This window comes from Mesoplodon mirus (assembly GCF_964341445.2).
Source record: "Mesoplodon mirus genome assembly, chromosome: 10".
Classification (NCBI taxonomy): Eukaryota; Metazoa; Chordata; class Mammalia; order Artiodactyla; family Ziphiidae; genus Mesoplodon; species Mesoplodon mirus.
In genome coordinates, this window is record NC_138986.1 from 26836731 (window position 1) to 26856132 (window position 19402).

The window sequence follows — 19402 nt, forward strand, 5'->3', positions numbered from 1 at the left end:
TGTTTGTTTGCTCTTTTGTTCTTCTAGGTCCTTGTTAAAAGCTTCCTGTATTTTCTCCATTCTATTTTCAAGATTTTGGGTCATCTTTACTATCATTACTCTGAATTCTTTTTCAGGTAGACTGCCTATTTCCTCTTCATTTGTTTGGTCTGGTGGGTTTTTACCTTGTTCCTTCATCTGCTGCATATTTCTCTGTCTTCTCATTTTGTTTAACTTACTGTGTCTGTGGTCTCCTTTTCACAGGTTGCAGGTTCACACAATGAGAAGCCCATGCACTGCAACGAACAGTAGCCCCTGCTCACCGCAACTAGAGAAGGCCTGCGTGCAGCAACGAAGACTCAGTAATGAAGACCCAATGCAGCCAAAAATAAATAAATATTTTTTAAAAAGAAGAAAAGGGAGAAAAAAGAAAGAAAAAAATTAAAAATAAATAAAAAGAAATAATTATTAAAATAAAAATAATGAAAAAAAAGAGAGCAACCAAACCAATAAACAAATTCACCAATGATAACAAGTGCTAAAAACTATACTAAGATAAACATAAAAATCAGAAACAAATCAGTTGCAGACAGCAAACCCCAAGTCTACATTTGCTCCCAAAATCCACTGCCTCAATTTTGGGATGATTTCTTGTCTATTCAGGCATTCCACAGATGCTGGGTACAACAGGTTGATTGTGGGGATTTAACTCGCTGCACCTGTGGTTGCCCGGAGAAATTTCCCTTTCTCTTCTTTGTTCGCATAGCTCCTGGGGTTCAACTTTGGTTTTGGCTGCGCCCCTGCATGTAGGTTGCCCTCAGGCATCTTTTAGGAAGTCTGAGGTCTTCTGCCAGCATTCAGTAGGTATTCTGTAGGAGCTGTTCCACATGTAGATGTATTTTTGATGTATTTGTGGGGAGGAAGGTGATCTCCATGTCTTACTCCTCCGCCATCTTGTAGGTCCCCTCTGCCTGACTTTGTCGCTATCAGATTTTACCTTTGGTCATGGTCAGTAAAAGAACAATTAAAAACAAAGAAAGATAATTTGGGGGCCTTAAATAATAATACAAGTTAATAAAATTACATGCAATAGTAAGGTAAAGGGATTTTAAAAAATATATCAGTAATTTATGGTTTTATTTATTAATACTTTTCCAAATTATACTCATTATTAATTCTAGTTTATTACAAATGCTACCAATTAGAGTTCCTAGCAGACATATCTTCACTGCTTCACTAGAAGAGAAGTATGTTTCAGTTCATTCTGAAGATGGATCTATTCTATACCACTAATTCCTTCCAGAGTTTGAGGCGAATACTTTGAAACTGTAGAATATAAGACCAAAGGGCATCCCTACACTAAGAAAATGATGTTAATGTCAAACTAATTAACATCCTTACAAGAATTTTAATTGAACTTGTACTAACAGTCTCTGTATTAGGGCTTTTCACCAATAGTAAAATTATAAAATGGTCAAATTATAACCATTTTGCTTAACTGCAGTCATCTTGCAGATCTGATTCATTATCAACATGAAACTCATTAGCATTTCCATTAAAAGCATAAAAATGACTAACTCAAGTTATATATGCAGGCTAAAGGGTTAGTTAATTCAAACAAGTGTGTTAATATTGCTATCATTTACTTAATACACGCCCAGCCTTATGGCTAGTTGTGCCACAGAAAGACTGAAAAAAATCAAAGAAGAAATTTAGGCTTGGAAAAGGAAATGTGACAAGGAAAAATATATTACTGGTCCCATCCCCAAAGACTTGATATTTCAGAAAAGATTTGGTTCAAATTATGGACTGAGAAACTACAACTTACACAACTTAGAAATTTTAAAAATAGTAGTAATAATTTTATCAGTGTACCTTTCTTCATTCTAGAAAATACTATTAATTTTAATCAGCAAACAAAACATTTTCTGAGTTAACTGAACCTCTACACACAGAAGTTATTATAATTCACTATTATCTTAGGATCTAAAAAAATTGCTTAATCTAAATGGGACGTATTTGTCTGTTCACAATTTACCTGGAGGTTTCCACTTCTGAGGTTCTCCAACCTAGTCATACTTCAGAATTCAGGGACATTTGGTCGGTTTTAAGTTTTAGAATTAAAAACGTAATAAACAAATAGAAAGGATTTCTGTGATATTATATTTCCTGTGGAACCCACTCAACATAATTCAACATCTCAGGGCATTGATTTAGCTTATTAGCAAGAAAGGAGCAATTATCCTAGCGATTGCCTATCTTCAGATGCTAGATAATGAAACAAGGAGACAATACAGGAAGCACTCTTCCCCTCCCCTGCTATTGTGCCTTCTCTCCTTCCCTAAATAACCACACTGTGCAAAAGACCTTCCATCCCTTTATCTCCCCTCAAATGAGACTTATACCTGGGGTCAGCAAACATTTTCTGTAACGAGCCCAACTGTAAGTATTTTTGGCTTTGGGGGTCATTCAGTCTCTGTCATAACTACTCAACTCTGCCACTATAGCATGAAAACAGACATAGACAGACAATATATAAATGAATGGGTGTGACTGTGTTCCAATAAAACTTTATTTATATAAACTGTCAGTGGGTCATTTGATTTGAGGGCAATAGTTTGTCAACTTGTGCTCTATTCTAAGCTTTCTTCTATTTAGTCTTTCCTGGGTGCTCTGATGTACTGCAATGGCTTTAGATCCCATTTATGAGCCAACGACACAATTTTTATTCATAAGGCCTGATTTCTCAGCTCCAAACTCCACCTGCTCTTGACAACCCCACATGTGTGTCCCACAGGCTCAACGTGCTCTAAAACTAACTCAAGATCTTCGTTTTCAAATGTATTTATCTCAGTTATGACATTACTACTATCCATGAATTTGTCCTTGCCAAGAATCTAGGACTTATTCTTTATTCATCCCTCTCCCACCTCTTCCACATCTTATAAAATCATCTCGAAATACCACTCAAATCAGCCTACTTTATTCCATCCCTTCTGCCACTATCCTTATCCATGCCTTCATCTCCCTCTTAATTGTTTCTCTGCATCCACTCTTGCTCACCTCCAAACTATTCTCTACATGACAGCCAAAATGAGCTTTTAAAAATGCAAGCCTAATCATATCACTCCCAGGCTTAAACCTCTTCAATGTCTTCCCACTGTCCAAAGGATAAAATCCAGAGTCTTGAATCCAGCCCACAAGGCATGATCTGGGCCCCTGCCTGTGGTCCTGACCTGATTTTTACTACCCTTTTCCTCTTAGGCAACAGTCCCTCTGGCCCTCTTTCAGTTTTTCAAACACATCAAGTTCTTAATTTTGAATATACTACTCTGCTTGGAATGTTCTCTCTTGCTATGCCATCTAAGCCCTCCCACTTTTCACTGAGCCAACTCCTTATTCATCCTAAATGAAAGTCAGAAACCTATCAAGCAAAAAACTGATAGTTTTGACTACCAAAAAGTTTCAATGCTTATACAGTAAAAATTAAAATATAATAAATAGGTTAAAGGACAGAAAAAAATTGGGAAAATATTTGTAACAGACATAAGATACAGAGAACTAACTCCTAAATATGAAAAGAGCTCAGGGCTTCCCTGGTGGCGCAGTGGTTGAGAGTCCACCTGCTGATGCAGGGGACATGGGTTCGTGCTCTGGTCCAGGAAGATCCCATATGCCACGGAGCGGCTAGGCCTGTGAGCCATGGCCACTGAGCCTGTGCTTCCGGAGCCTGTGCTCCACAACGGGAGAGGCCATAACAGTGAGAGGACTGCGTATCACAAAAAAAAAAAAAAAAAAAGAGCTCATACATCAATACAGAAAAACAACAACAAACAGCTCTCAGTAGAAAAACAGGCCAAAGACATTAACAGCTGACTCACAAAAGAACAACTACGGCAGCCAGTTGACATACTGAATGTGTTCACTAGTCCTAGTAATCAAATACACAAATCAAAACAACAATTAGTTGTAATTTTTCATTCATCGAATTGGCAAACCTCTAACAGATGGAGGAGACACATCCATTCACCATTTCAAGGTCCAAACCTTAAAATAACTGTTGCCTTGACACTATCAGCATTCTCATTATCAGAATAAACTGACATCATCTAGACCAGGAAAGTTGTTATTGTTTTGTCCAATCTATAAGGTGTTGCTGCCCTGAAATAAACACATTGGAAAATAACAAGTGTCATGTAGATTATATTTATGTATACATTTTCCCAAATGGTCTAATTGAATCATTCCTCACATTGGAACACCCTGAGTAGATACCAGTTTCTCCTTCCCAGTATGTGTCTTCTGAGGCAGATGAAAGTGACTCAAGAAGGCAGCCTTAGAAAAGCAACTCTGCCCTTGCTTACACCAATTAAATTGCTCATCTTTGTTTTATTTCTACGCTTTTTACAGCTTTAATGGCACTCAATACATTATACAAATTATCTAAAAGAAAAGTGAAGCAATATATATTAAGGTATCAGAGCTTTTAGGAGGGAAATAGTATCAGAAATCTTTCTTTAGCCAAATGTTTATTGGTGGTGTATCAAATAAAAGAAACCTTTTGTACCTCTTTTTCTACTTTAGGCTTGTTTTAATTTTATAAACGTAAATATATAATATAAATGCATATGTATGATTCATAATATATAATTGAGAGATGTTCTCTTCCATCAAGTGTATTTAAACCTATAGTCTAAGAACTCTTTCTGAATGGTGGTATGATTCACTCAATTCAGCTGTAAGACTGGACTACAGCTATTAAGAAATCTCCACAATCAAAAATTGTTTTAAAATAACAATGTTTTCAGTGGGGAAAATGAATTTGGGACAGGAGATTTTCTGACTGAAAATTACAAAATTATTTTCCTGTACAATTTCAACAACAACAAAAGTTTTATACCTATAAGCATGTAAAATCTAACATCACTAAGCAAATTCAGCCTTTAAAGATATCTGACTTTTTCCTGAAGAATATTCCCCATTAATATTTTTAATTTTTTGAACATATATTCTGGAATGAGCATAAGAATTTTTATGGAAGAATACAAGCAAATGTTAACAGTGGTTCTATAGGAGGAGGGGAATGAGCACTTTTTACTTGGCATGTTTCTGTTTTGTTTGAGTTTCTTTACTACGTATATGCTCAAACAGGAATTATCGGGATGCCATTTCTGTTTTCTCTTCCTAAATTTATTTTTTGAAAGTTATAAAAGAAGCAAGAAATAAAGTGCCGATATTATCTTGTCAATCACCACAAATATTTATGATTAATTAACACATTCTTATAACTGTTACTCAACCTTTGTTCTGATAAACAAACCAAAAATAAAGCCATCTAATAAGTAAAGCAGCTCAGTAGCTAATAAAAGGAGCTAGACTGGTTCCCAACTTTGAAAGATTTATAACTGGTTATGATCTGCCTAAGACAGACCATTAATCATTAATTAACCATATTTATTCATTAATAGTTGTGCTTATAAAATTCACAGTATGAAAAGTCATGCTGTGGCCGATATTATAATATCACTGAAAATTAATATTCCATATCCTTAACCACATGAATATAACCTCTAAATGCCTTCCAACATACTGTTTCCCCACTGGGAATGATTCTACCTTCTAACCATGGGAAGAAGGGAGTGTTATTCTTGTTATCTCAGCTTCTTCTCCCCATCACCTTATGGAAGGACCCTTCCACTGAACTTGTTCATGTAAAGTCAGGACAACACAAGGGTGACAGGATAGACTGGCAGAAAGGAAAGGTAAGAGGAGGAAAGTACCAGAGCTGTGAGGGCAGGGTTACAGGGTGTGAGGAGAAGGTAAATGGCCAGGGGAGACCCACTCCAGAGCAGCCAGGGGCGAGTGAAGATGAGGACAGCTATTTAAATGACCATCTGGCAGGGGGACCAAGCTGTTTTAAATGGCACTGCAGAGAAACTGTGCAATGTTTCTCTCCAAATTATATATAAAGTAGATTGTTCAGATTATACATGATTTAGGAATCGGCCAACAAACCAAATTTGTAAATCCTTATGCAAACAGTACAAAGTGTAATTTTAAATTTCTATAAAATGACTTTTCTCTACAAAAAACATAGAGACATATAAATGTAAGTATCTGCTTTTATCTTAGAATTGCTGACATGAATCAAAAGTAAACAGTTAGGAAAAAAGATCATACCAAACATATTCTTGCTATGGCTTAGTGGCAATGAATTAAAGAGACTATCCCTAAAAAGAGGGTAAATATCAAGCAAAGGAGGTTGACTGTGTGCTAGACATTTTACGTTTCCTTACTTCATGCTGACAACAACCCCGTAAGTTAGACATTCTTAGCCCCATATTACTGATGCAAAAACCCATCGCATCACCCTGATGCCCCACAATCGACCACTGAAGAGAGTTTCCAAATTCAATCAAGTCTGATGCCAAAGCCCTCACTTTGTCCCTTACCTCTCACCTCACCAAAAAGTCACATGTTAAGTCAAAGGTTTAGAAGTAGGCCGGGCTAATTCTTACCTAGAGACTGAGAAAGAATGAAATAGTCTCAAGAGTTCAAATAGGAATGTAGTCCCTTTTCTTCTCCAAATCTAAGGTATACAGTGCCACCTACTGGGAGAAGTGAGGCCACCATTCCCTACAAATAATGCTTTTGGTAAATGAATTCTTTACCTGAGGCTGAAGCAAAGCAACCAGGGATGTGGGGCGACCAGATCGTGCTATAAATGACACTTTCATGGCCTCTAAAGGTGCACAGAGACTTTCCAACAGTTGGATCCCACTACAAATAAATGAATAGATCAATTACTTAACAGAGGCAAATTCATTAAGCTTTATATTACCATATATATGTATTTATATACACACACAATATACATATATATCTCAAGGATTTCTTTAAAGTCTTTTTTTTTTTTTTTTTTTTTTTGCGGTACGCGGGCCTCTCACTGTTGTGGCCTTTCCTGTTGCGGAGCACAGGCTCCGGACGTGCAGGCTCAGCGGCCATGGCTCACGGGCCCAGCCGCTCCGCGGCATGTGGGATCCCCCCGGACCGGGGCACGAACCCGTGTCCCCTGCATCGGCCGGCGGACTCTCAACCACTGCGCCACCAGGGAAGCCCAAAAGTCTATTTTTATATAAAGCAAGATGGTATTTAAGGGGCCAAAATAATCAACATTGAGCTAATTATTAGTTTATAGCTAGAAGATTAGAAAATTTTAAATTCTAATAAATGCTTTAGTATATTTTTTGAAAAGAAAATTAACTGCCTAACTGAAAAGCAATAGAAGTATGTTCCAGAAAAGAAAAAACTTCAGTGGAAGCTTTGAGGAAGGGAATATTTGGTTTTAAATACAGTAATGCGGACATACCAGTTTGATAGTTTGATCCCACGAGCCAGACACCACAAGCTGTTCACATCTGGTTTGACTCCAATCAACACTGTACACCTAAAAACATTTTAAAGTGCCATTTAGAATGCAAAAGAGCATCAAGTTCAATATTACATTTATCTGTTTGTAACAGTGACAGCCAGTTAGAACAACTAATTCACTGCGTTGAAACATCAAATAAAGTCCTACAAATCTCAATATGGTGTCTGAGAAAGGGAAAGGTCATCTTGTCCATTCCTCCAGCCTTACCCTTAACAGATAAGACTCCATTCTACTTTAGCAGGATCCTACAGAATATTTCCAAAACCTTCTTCACTAAAACAAATTATACATATTTTTAAACCTACCAACAAATCACTGTTTGCAGCACCCTGAAGAAATGTCAGAGCAGATTAGAAAGTTAGTCATCTAAAAAAGCTTGCCAGGTCAATGTTTATCAGAAAGCATTAAAATTCAATTAATATCCCTTTCTGGCCTTTCTTTGAACAAGCTTATCGGAATGACGTGATTCTTTCAGATCTCTTGGTAAACAGCTTTAGTTATCCGACGCTGCTCTCAGTAAACCACTTCAAATGAATTATATGAAAACTTATGGAAATACTTTTAATTCTGTTATTTGATACAACGGATTATATACAGATCACTACTGGAGCTAAGTTCAACCAAATATGTGTATAATTAAACTTTACAAAAGTAGTCCTGCCATGGACCTGAGTGTGCCATTAAATGTGATCAGCCAGCAGGTTATTTTGAATCTAAAAACTCTACCTTATTTATGCAGGAAGCATGACTGTCTGGGGTTTGTTGTGGCTTAACTATGGATTCCCTGTTCTCTGCTGCCTAGTGCTATGCCTAGCCATGTTGGAACCTGAGTTTAAATCAAAAAATAATTAGTAATACTGATTATGTCCTTACTTAAAACTTTGATATTCTGTTCATCGTAGATTTTTCTTACATTAATTTTGATTTTTTAAATACTGCATTAAGAGATTATTTATCTTGACTACTGAGCTTTTGGGGCCCCCTTAAATTATGTACTTAAATTATGTACTAAGGTGAGTGTTTCACCACCCAGTTCTGGCCCTGCTGCGGCCCATATTCTTGCACAAGAGAGAAAAGCAGCTGGAACACTAAAGAAATCATGATCCAGCAACAGAGAGTAGCTCATAAAGTATACAGAAGGGTCAGCAAAATCCAAAGTGCTGCTGCAGCCATCTGTCAGTTATGGATGGAAAAAGGCAGGCTTGGAAGCAATCAGGGAAGAGCTTGAGACCTAAAGAGGTTGATTTTACCCTCTAGGCCAGGGCTCAGCAAGTTTCTTCTGTAAAGGGCCATATAAATATTTTAGGCCTTAAATATTTATATAATAAATATATTAATATATTAATTATATTCATAATAAATACATTATGGGCCATTTGGTCTCTGTCACAACTACTAAACTCAGCCTTGTAGAGCACAAAGTAGCCATAGATGATACTTAATAAATGGGCATGGCTGTGTTCCAATAAAACTTTACAAATCAGACAGTGGGCTGGATTTGGCTCTGGCCCACGAGTAGTAACTGGCCAACCCCTGCTCCAAGCTGATGTGAACAGTCAAAAATAACCACAATAGGAAGTCTTTATTGAGCACCTACTGTTTGCTAGATGTTGTCATAAGCACTTTACATATTTTATCTCATTTCATCTTCACTTCTGTGAAGTAAATACCATGCCAAGGCCCAAAGAGCTTAAGTAACTTGTCCAAATTCCCACAGCTAGTAAGCTGCAGAGCTGAAGCCTGAACCTGGGCAGCCTAATCGCAGAGTCCACCTTTAATCATGATGCTAGGCTGTCTCTACAATATGTTGCATGAAGGCACTTTAAAATGGAACTCTTCAGTGACCTTGGACTGTGATATTAGGGAAATAAAACCCTGACCTTGTTGGTATCACCCTTCACTGGAGCTCCATTTGGGCCCAGACTGATTCCATTTTGTTTTCATGAATTATCCATACCCATATTAAAGCCCCTATCTATCCACTTGGTGAACCCCCGCTCATCTGTCAAGACTCAGCCCCTTTAAATCTGTGAAGTAAGCCTCCCCTGATGAACCCCTCAAGCATCGAGGAGTCAGACGCTTCCTTCTGTGCACTCCGACAGCATCTTACACCTACTCCTAGTTCAGCATTTACCATGTTTTACTAAATTCAGTGTTAAATAACTGCCATACCTGCTATATTTTGGAAGAACCATCATAAACAAAACCATCTTGTTTATGCTCATTGCAATATAACAGGCACTCAAGAAACTGAGTTAAAATGATTTAACCAACCAAATTTATCTCCACAACCTGTGCTGTTGCTAAGTAGTTATAAAGAGCTACTGTTTTCATTTCAGAGGATAACTGAACAAATACAATTAAAAGATAACATCATTAGCTCAGACTCCTCTACCTCTACACATTTCCAACGTGACAGCGGACTTGAAACCTGACAACTTCTCACCTTTTAAAACTGCAAGAGCCTCCGCGGGCTCACAGAGAACCCAGCCCCAATGAGAACAAAAGACATGATTTAAGAAACTATGCTGATACCAGGGCTGCTGCCAGCTCTTCTATGTGACTCATAACAAAGTGGCAAGCATCAGGGTCTAGGACAAAATCAAGCATAGGACATACATGGTGAGGTTAAAAATGGGATAAAAAAGAAGGAAATAAAGGTGACTCAATCAATATATACTTTTTGTTTGTTTGTTTTACTGTGTTTAATATACTAGGACATGGGAAAGAAACTAACAGTATAAGCCAGGATATTGTGTTTAAAACACAGAAACGAAAACTGTAGACCATAAATACAAAAGCTGGTGGGATGGAAAATTCAGCTTGATGCCCAGAAGAGAGGTATCCTAGCAGGGCCCTGAGGGCTGGCTAAAATGTCAATAGCAGAAAGCAGAGGTGAAAATAGTGACCAGAAACTCCCCCAAAGACGACATAAATGGGGACATAAAGCACCCTAGGGATTAGGACTAGTGAACAACTGCAAGATAACACCAAGGTTTTGTGCCTCAGAACTGGCAGTGACGGTGGCCTTAACAAAACTGGAAGACTGGAGGAAGGGAGATAATATGTAATTTTAGACACAGTGAGTTTGAGGTGACAGCCTGACAGTCAAGTTGAAATGTCTAGGAAGAACAGGGTTTAGGCATTAACCTCAAGCCCTGAAAAAAGTTTACAACCAGAGAGATGTTTGGGAGACAGCTGAAAAGGGATGACTAGATTCCATTATCCCAACCTCAAGTCAAATAACTATTCAATACATATTGATTAAGCACTTACTATGAACAAGGCATGTGGGAGGGAGAGTACAGTGTTAGACAAGACAGATAAAGCCCCAGCCTTCATGGGTCTTATACTTTAGCAAGGGAAGATAGGCTGTAAGTATAAATACACCATTTCAGGTTGTGATTTTTTTAAAACTACTAAGAAAAATAATGTAAAGTAAGAAGACTAGAAAATAATAACAAGGGCGGGAGACCAGAAAGCACATCTCACATTAGTCTACTCTCACATCTTCTCCCTATTCCCAATCCCTCCCTCCACTCCCACTCAAATAGTGGACACGGGAAATATAAAAAGAAGAGAGATATGCAACTATGCTTTAAAGGCAGGGTCCTCTAAAGGCCTAGCTTAATGAAATTACTCTTGGTAGTGGTGAAGAAAATTAATTGGGAAACTACACAAAGAAAAAAGAAAAACACTGAAGAATATTTTGTCCTGCTTTATGAAACCTGAACTTCATCAGAACCACAGTTTGAGGAGGACAAATTTTATTACTGAATCCAATTCCCAAAGAGCTCATTTTTAATCTACTGTACAGTGTTGCCCTTTGTAAGTTGGTCTATTTAATTAAAAATCATCAAATAAAAACTGTGTCCAGACGTTCAGACTTATCTGTATCAATACAAAGGAAAGGGACACTGACTTTTAATTACTGAGCGATTAGAAAGGGCTACATATTTCTTTTAATGTGAAACTTAAATTTTTTTTCATTATAGATATTTTAAAATGCACACTAGAGAGAATAGCATAATAAATCCCCAGGTATCCATCACACACCTTCCATAATTATCAATATTTTACCCATCCTGTTTCATCTGTTCCATTACTTACTGGAGTATTTTAACATCAGACCATTTCACTCACAAATACTTCAGGAGAAAGAATGTTTTCACCTTTTACATGAGCACAAGGCCATTTTCACATCTTAGATTAACAACAGTTCCTTAACATCACCTAATACTCAGTCCATATTCATATTTCCCTGATTGTCTCAGAAACGTCCTTTTATAGTTGGTTTATCTGAATAGGATCCAAACAAAATCCATATTTTATACTTAGCTGTTATGTCTCTTAAGTTATTTCTGATCTAGGAAAGTTCCCTTTCCCACCTTGGTTCAGGTCCCCCTACCCCACCAATGACATTTACTTGTTGAAGAAACAAAGTTATTGGTCCTATGGAATGTTCTAAATACATTCTGGATTTGGCTAATCATTTCCCCATGGTGGTGTTCAACTTTTTCCTTTACCCTTCCTATTTTCTTTAAATTGGAAGTTAGATCTAGAGGCTTGATTTGATTCAGTTCAATCTTTTTTTTAGCTTTCTATTGTATTAGGAGGTGTGTAATTTCTGGTTGATCCACTTTTAGTGATCCTAAGATTGTTCATAAGATGGATCACTCTTAAATTAATGGTTTTAGCATCCACAGATAACCCTTGCCTAGGGTCATTATTTCATTAGGGGCTACTAAATGGTGATTTTCTAATTCTATTATCCCTTCTACATTTACTAGGTAGAATTCTATTACAAGAAAATTTCCGCACCAACGATTTGATTACCCCACAGTGAAATTCATACAGGAAAAGCAGGATAACTGCCTTGATTCTTTACCTTTATTTATAAATTCATGATCAAAAACTTTAAGGGGATCAAATATCTTTTAAAATTTTTCAGCAAACTGATAAGCCTCACTATTTGACAGTGAAGACAAATTTTAACTATTTTTAAAAACTGTAATAAGAACACTGAGAATTAGATGCTGAAATGAATATTAAACTGAGTCTGTCATCTTTAAAGTCACTTTTAACTCACTCTCAACAGCCCAGTGCTATAAGCCATGAAGTCAGAAACGAAATTCTCAATTACTCTCTTTTTTCTCCTCTTGCTGAACTTTTAAAAATTTTCTTGTTCTTCTATTCTTATTATATATTCAGCAGCAGGCTAAGCTGAAGGCATTTTATGGGGCTCAAAAGACATAATGGCCTCTGCAGTTAAATAATACAGAGAAGAATCTGATTCCTGCTTTGATGCTAAGTTTAGAAGCCATGCAAAGGGAAACTTTCCATGTTTTTCTTTCTTTCATTTCACCAGGACCTTTATTCCTTAAGGCCTAAAATATATCTAGGTCTTGGAATTTTCCTTTTTGCTTCAGTAACTACTTGTCTGACTATCTGAAAACTGACTGTTGGACTTTATTCAACACTATTTGTTGAATATTCAACAAATATTTATTAGCTCCTCAAAACTCTATTTGACCTTAAATCAATCCTTTTAAGTGTTTCTGCATATTTGGTATAAGAGACAAACTTTAAATAAAGGCTGTATTTCTCTTTAATGAAAAATGCCAAATATCTGGTATTATAATACTGAGCTTTAGATTGATCACCAGAAATTCTTTAACAATCTCATGGAGGACAACCTTTCTGAGGGTCCTACAGTTCTCTACTCGTTATCCGGCTTGGTGTGCTTCGACTTTTACTAACCATCGTGAGAAAGACAAGAAGTAATATTGTGGCACATAGTGATGGGGACTCCCCACCCACCAATCTTCCTTTCTCCTTGCTCACAGAACCCCAGTTTTGCCCTTCAGGGAAAGCTCTGTCCTTTCCTCATCCCAGGGGTGAATCTTATTTAGATGAAAGTACGAGTGGTGACTTGTTTCCCTCACAAGTGACAGAGTTACGACTGGGCATGTGATGAGATGACAACTGGAATTCTATGGAGCGTTAGAAGAAAGAAACCCACCGAGGAGAGCAGAGCGGAAAGGCAGGAGAAACCTGGGTAACTGATGACATTGCCAAGCCTCAAGTAAACAAACCTGGACCCATTCCCAGCTCCATATCCTTGGTTATGTGAAATAAAAAACTCAGATCGTTGAAAGCACTTTTAGTTTGGTTTTCTCTTATGGTAACAGCCAAGGCATCTAACTGATACAAAATGCTTATCAAAAATTGCATTTGAAAAGAAAATGAGGAAGGACAACCTAGAACAACAGCCCGAAAAAACAAACTATAAAATAAGTCTTCAGTTCAAAAAACCAGTTACATAATTATAGAATGATGTAAACCACTGGTCTAACAATAGTACAAAGATCTTTACAAGCGGACTGAAAGTAACCCAGCACTACAACGTGGCTGGGGAAAATGCACAGCCATGTTAGGTAATATTATTAGAAATAGAGGCTCAAGATCATGGTGGCGAAGTCATATAAAGCTCAGCACTAATAAACACATTTCTGGAATAAACTAGGTTTACAACATTAAAAGCAACACTGTAAAACAAGAGATTACCCAAAGGAGTTTACCAGGAGGGTGAAAGATATAGAGACCGTGTAACCTGAGGACAGGTCGAAAGAATTACAAATGCACAGTCTGGAAGAGGGAAGACTTACAGGGGGCATGACAGCTATTTTCAAGGATTCTCCTGGAAAAGAGGGACTGGATTTAGTCTCACCATGTCAGAGAAAGGAATGTGAAGCCACAGTTCGTTGACATTGAAGGTAGATTTAGGCCTAAGAGAGCAATTATCTAACCAATAGAGCAATCAAAAAGTCAAATAAGCTATCACATGAGATACTGAAATTCACTTTCACTGAGCTGATGTAAAGACTGCGTGACCATCACACGGAACATTCTCGAACAGTATTTTCCAGAGTAGTAGCAGTACAAACACCATTGGTTGTACCAGAGATGATTTTAACTGGTACATACATTGTTTTTTAATTATTATTTTCTTTTCTTTTCTTTTTGCAGTACGTGGGCCTCTCACTGCTGTGGCCTCTCCCACCGTGGAGCACAGGCCCCGGATGCACAGGCTCAGTGGCCATGGCTCACGGGCCCAGCCGCTCCGCGGCATGTGGGATCTTCCCGGACCGGGGCACGAACCCGTGTCCCCTGCATCGGCAGGCGGACTCTCAACCACTGTGCCACCACGGAAGCCCACATTTTATTTTATTCGTTATATATTTATTTTACCATACGTGAAATAAATGTACATACTAAGCTATCAATTCCATGGTTTCATGAATATGTGCTGTTTTAGAATAAGTGAAATAACTATGTAAAGTTCATGTAAAGAAAAGCATTAAATCAGTATCTACTATTTAATAAAATTGGATATATTATTTTATGATTTGTTAGCTACAGCCCTAGAATTTATATAGATAAGCAATACAAGGCCCAAAGATTTAAGAAAAAGAAAGAAAACTTTTGAGAGGAAAAATATTTTTTAAAAAGAAAGAAAAACATTAAGTTAATCATAATCTAAGTGGTATAAGAAAATGGCAAAAATCATGAAGGTACCACAAAAATGTCTGAATTTTGGACATGCTGCTTTGTGGGGATTTTTGCATTGAACGTGCTGAAGCTAAAGTTCCTCCTTTACCAAAGTTGTCTTGGTATTCAGTGGTTCTATGAAAACATGATCATTTATAACTACATTTATTCAAAGAGCCTCCTTTACAATAAAATGGAGGAACTAAAATTTTCTATTATTTTCTGTCAGACCTTAGAGATACTCATTTTTAATAGCTAGAACTATAAAAATGATGTCTAGAATCCTCACATAACCAGTCTATTATTACAAAAGACAAACATTCTTGCACCTAATAAGCATTTACTGAGGTCTTTCCATGAGCTGGGCACAAATTTGGAAGTAAATTTGCAAGTTTTCATTTGAAGCATCTATTGCTACCTTGAGAAAATTCTTAAAACATTTAAGGTAAAGCACCAAAAGAGAATGTCTTTACCATCATGTTCATGAAAAGTATATACGTATTTTAATATGACTGAAGGCCAAACTATTCTCTATGCTACCCATACACACACACAATATCTAGCACATGTAAGAGATTTAGTTTTTAAACTTCTTCAGTAAGCTCTGCCTTACAGTCAGTATTTCAAGCTCTTGCTTCAATATATTCTGAAAATCCTTAGGAATCATAGTCAAGTTCTAAAGGCAATCTTATGATGTCTCTGTGAAAAGTCCACCTACCTCTATCTTAAGGCAGTGTATGGAGGCATATCCTTCCTTACAGCGTAAAGAAAGCGATGTGCCTCTGGAGGAACCCGTGCCACAGTATACTTCCTACCGGAGGCGTTTTTACTGACTAATGAGAAGCCTGACCTTTTCTTCTTTCCCAGCTCCTTAGGCCAAAAGGTACTTTATGTTTGAATAATCAAATAACAAGTGACATCTAACATGTACAAGAAACACTAAAGCTTAAACTTCTTGTCCCCTGAAGACATTCCCCCATGCTTCCACCCCCAAATGGATCTCAACCAAAGAAAAACAATCAGCCCAGAAAGATTCCCTTCCTACCTCCTGAGTGTGTTCCTTGTAGACCTGCAGTGGCCCTGCGGCTCTGGCGGTGTCCCAGAGCTGTAACGAGCCATCACCACTACAGGTGACCAGGATATGCTCATTGTTCTCACTCCAGGTCACGTCAAACAAACCATCGTTCCAGTCAAAGCTACACCAGGAAAATTAAAATAAAAAAATCTAGTTACATAGGCAGCTGAACATAAAATAACAATCATTGCTTTTTTTTTTTTTTTTTTTTTTTACAGTTTATCACCTATTCTAACACACATTATCTCACATGGTCTTCACGAATATGGGAGATTCGTAGGGCAGGCGCTTGCCAGATTCAGAAAAAACTTCAGAGAGCTTAAAAGAACAGCCCAGTCATACAGCCAGAAAACTGCACAGCTAGGTTAAAATCAGGGGTCCCAACTAGAAATATGGCACCATTTACATGAGGACATGCTGCCACACCAGGGCGCTCACTGCTTTCTGTGTTTCATAGGAGAGAAGAACAAGCACTTGAAAATACTAATTTAGATCCATAATTTCAGTGTTTCCCATAAATCTTTCACCTGAGCTATCAGCAGGTAGTTATTTTCTGATGAAATTTCCTTTCCTTTCTCTACACTTGACTAACTCTGATGGAGACGTTAATGAGTCTAACAGTCACACAGACAAGACAGGCATGGAAAGAAGAAAGGGAAAGAAGCGCTAATGCACAAAATGGATAATTAGTTCCTGAATGAGTAAAGCTAAAGTACATTAAGAAGAAAGCAAAGATAGGAATGTCAAACAGTATACCAACTAGCTCACATTTTTTTATGTTTAAGTTTTACAATGTATAAGTGAATACTAAGAGCAAGAGCTTTAGAAGAAAAGTGACATAATCACAAGTTCATGGCAAAAATAAGCTCTATACTATGCAAATCCTGAAGGTTCTTTTATACTGCAAATTAAAACACCTTATTGATCACAAAGATTCAAAACTAATTCTATGAAGGTCTTAAAAGCAACAGAGAACACATATAAGTTTAATAGTTAGAGTCAGCTTACCTTCTAAAAAGCCTAAGCCCAGATTCATTTTGATCCAGTATTAGCAGGGTTCCACAGCCTAAGGAGAAAAATGCTGAGGTCATGCTGTTGAACCTGTTGGGGGACCATGTCAAGGCAAAGAGGTATCAAGTACTGAGTACCTAATTTTACAGTCACAAATTTCAAGTTACTTGAGGCCATGTATACAAAATGATCAGGACTGTGCTCTCCATTTCTGTCTCTCTACATTGTGCTTAATTAAATATTAAGCTTACCATCTCACCTATGCTTGGAATCCAGACACAGCTCTAACAGGGGAGAGATATTTAAGTGCATACTCTATGGCCAGGCAGGATGACAGGCACACAAACCTCCGAAACAGGTGTTATCATCCCTATTTACAGGTGAGAAACCTCAGGCTAACAGACCCCAGGGATTGTGTACCTTCTACATCACACTGCCTTCACAATAAATCTACAATACATTCTGGGACTTCCCTGGTGGCACACTGGTTAAGAAATCTCCCTGCCAATGCAGGGAACATTGGTTCGATCCCTGGTCCAGGAAGATCCCACATGCCACGGAACAACTAAGCCCATGCACCACAACTACTGAGCCTGAGCTCTACAGCCGGCAAGTCACAACTACCGAGCCCGTGCACCTAGAGCCCACAAGAGAAGCCACCGCAATGAGAAGCCCCCTCTCGATGCAACTAAAGAAAGCCCACACACAGTAATGAAGACCCAACGCAGCCAAAAATAAATAAATTAATTTTAAAAAAATAATAAAATAAATAGAGTACTGGTTCCATACTTTAAAAAATAAAATAAAATAAATTCAGCATGGAATTTTAAAACAAAATGCCTAGTGGAACTCACCACGTACTTGGTGGTAAAATGCTGAACAAAAGATATCATTATCTACCAAAGAGGAATTATTTTACTAAAGGATCAGCATATTTAAAAAGTTATATTTGTTATTGGGTTGAAGGAAAGAAAACTATTAAACATGACTGACTTAAAAAAACGTATCAGTTCCTCTTAAGGCTTTTTTTTAAGGATATTATTTAAAATATCATTATAAACTCACGAGTCTTCAACCTAAACGGTAGGCAAGTATTGTAAACCTGAATTTGCAACCACTAAAAGCTAATGGTGAAAATATTAAGGCAAACATTTCTCTCCCTCTCAGTTTTAGAAATCACTAAATCACTGTAGGACCCAACAAAAAATACTGTCGAGAGCTGACATTATGCAATGAATTTTTTCATAGACCTTCAGTGCGTTTGACAACAGCTACAAGATGAATTAAAAGACAGCCCCGTAAGTCAAGAATAGAACCCCGCCTTTCAACCTAGTCCAGGACCAGAGACCATTAACCTGAACCTCTTAACTGCCTGCAACTGTTTGTATTCCTCTGGAGACAAGAAAAAGCGAGAAAAGAACATGATCAATTTCGTGCTGGCACTTGCGGGGAAACTCCTGGCGTCTGCTCAGGAGCATCCTTAAGACGCACAGCCGGAATGCAGCCTGTGGGGAATGTGGTCCAATTAGTGGGTACTGGGGTGACCCTGCAGACCGTCTTCCAAGAGCTGTTGGTCCCGTCGGACCGGTAGAAGGGGCCCCACAGGTTCAGCCCGCTCTCCGCAGGGCCACGTGTACCTGGAGGGGTGTGTGTCACTAGGGGCGATGGTGTCGGTGCGCTCTAAGGCATAAGAACTAGGGGCACTAGGCATCTTCCACACGCTACTTCCGCACTGTAACTGGAAAAGATGATGGACTCGACTCTAAACCAACTCCCCACACTGGACAAAGGCGGCCAGGGAGCCAGGCATTCCTCTGCTTCCCCTGGTGTTCTTTTCTGGCGCCGTCTACTGTCGGAAGTGCTTTTGGACCACCAGAGGGAGCTGGAGCTCGGCTGGAACCCGCCCCCGCCCCGGCGGCTCAGCGCCGCCCGGCCTCACCCGCGATGCCGTAGTGCTGCGCGGTGGCGCAGGCCAGGCGGCCCGGCAAGTACGGGGAAAACTCGGCTGCATAGCCGTGGCGGCCGGGCACCCGCAGCGTCCGCACCGCTCCGCCACGCGCCGCGCTCATCCCGCCAGCCGCCGAAGCCCTTCCAAGTTGGAGGAAGCCTGTCCGGACTCGCTAAGAAAATTAGAGATCCTAGCAGCTGAGACGGAAGTGAGGACACCGGGTGCCCTGAATGCTAGGTTTCGATTGGTCCGCAAAGGAAAGGGAATTGACTCTGACGGAGGCCATTTTTGTCTTGGGCAAAACAGTTGCTTTGGCGCCCCCTGTGACGCAGTAGACGTGAGGGCAGTATTTCTAGAGTTAGGTGGTGATTCTGATACCTTTTGTTTTTGCATATCAGCCTCCATC

General features: G+C 38.6%; 1 protein-coding gene across 1 annotated transcript in view; it reads right to left on the minus strand.

Annotated features, from left to right (window-relative positions):
- PEX7 (peroxisomal biogenesis factor 7) overlaps nucleotides 1–19190 on the minus strand; it is an 84523-nt gene extending 65333 nt beyond the window's left edge. The window contains exons 1-5 of the mRNA XM_082634396.1: nucleotides 18988–19190; nucleotides 17046–17103; nucleotides 16008–16158; nucleotides 7349–7426; nucleotides 6651–6759 (exon numbers count right to left, since the gene is read on the minus strand). Of these exons, the coding sequence (XP_082490522.1) occupies nucleotides 6651–6759; nucleotides 7349–7426; nucleotides 16008–16158; nucleotides 17046–17103; nucleotides 18988–19117 (526 nt within the window). The 5' untranslated portion in view covers nucleotides 19118–19190. The remainder of the gene's footprint in view (nucleotides 1–6650; nucleotides 6760–7348; nucleotides 7427–16007; nucleotides 16159–17045; nucleotides 17104–18987) is intronic.
- Nucleotides 19191–19402: the final 212 nt, after the last annotated feature.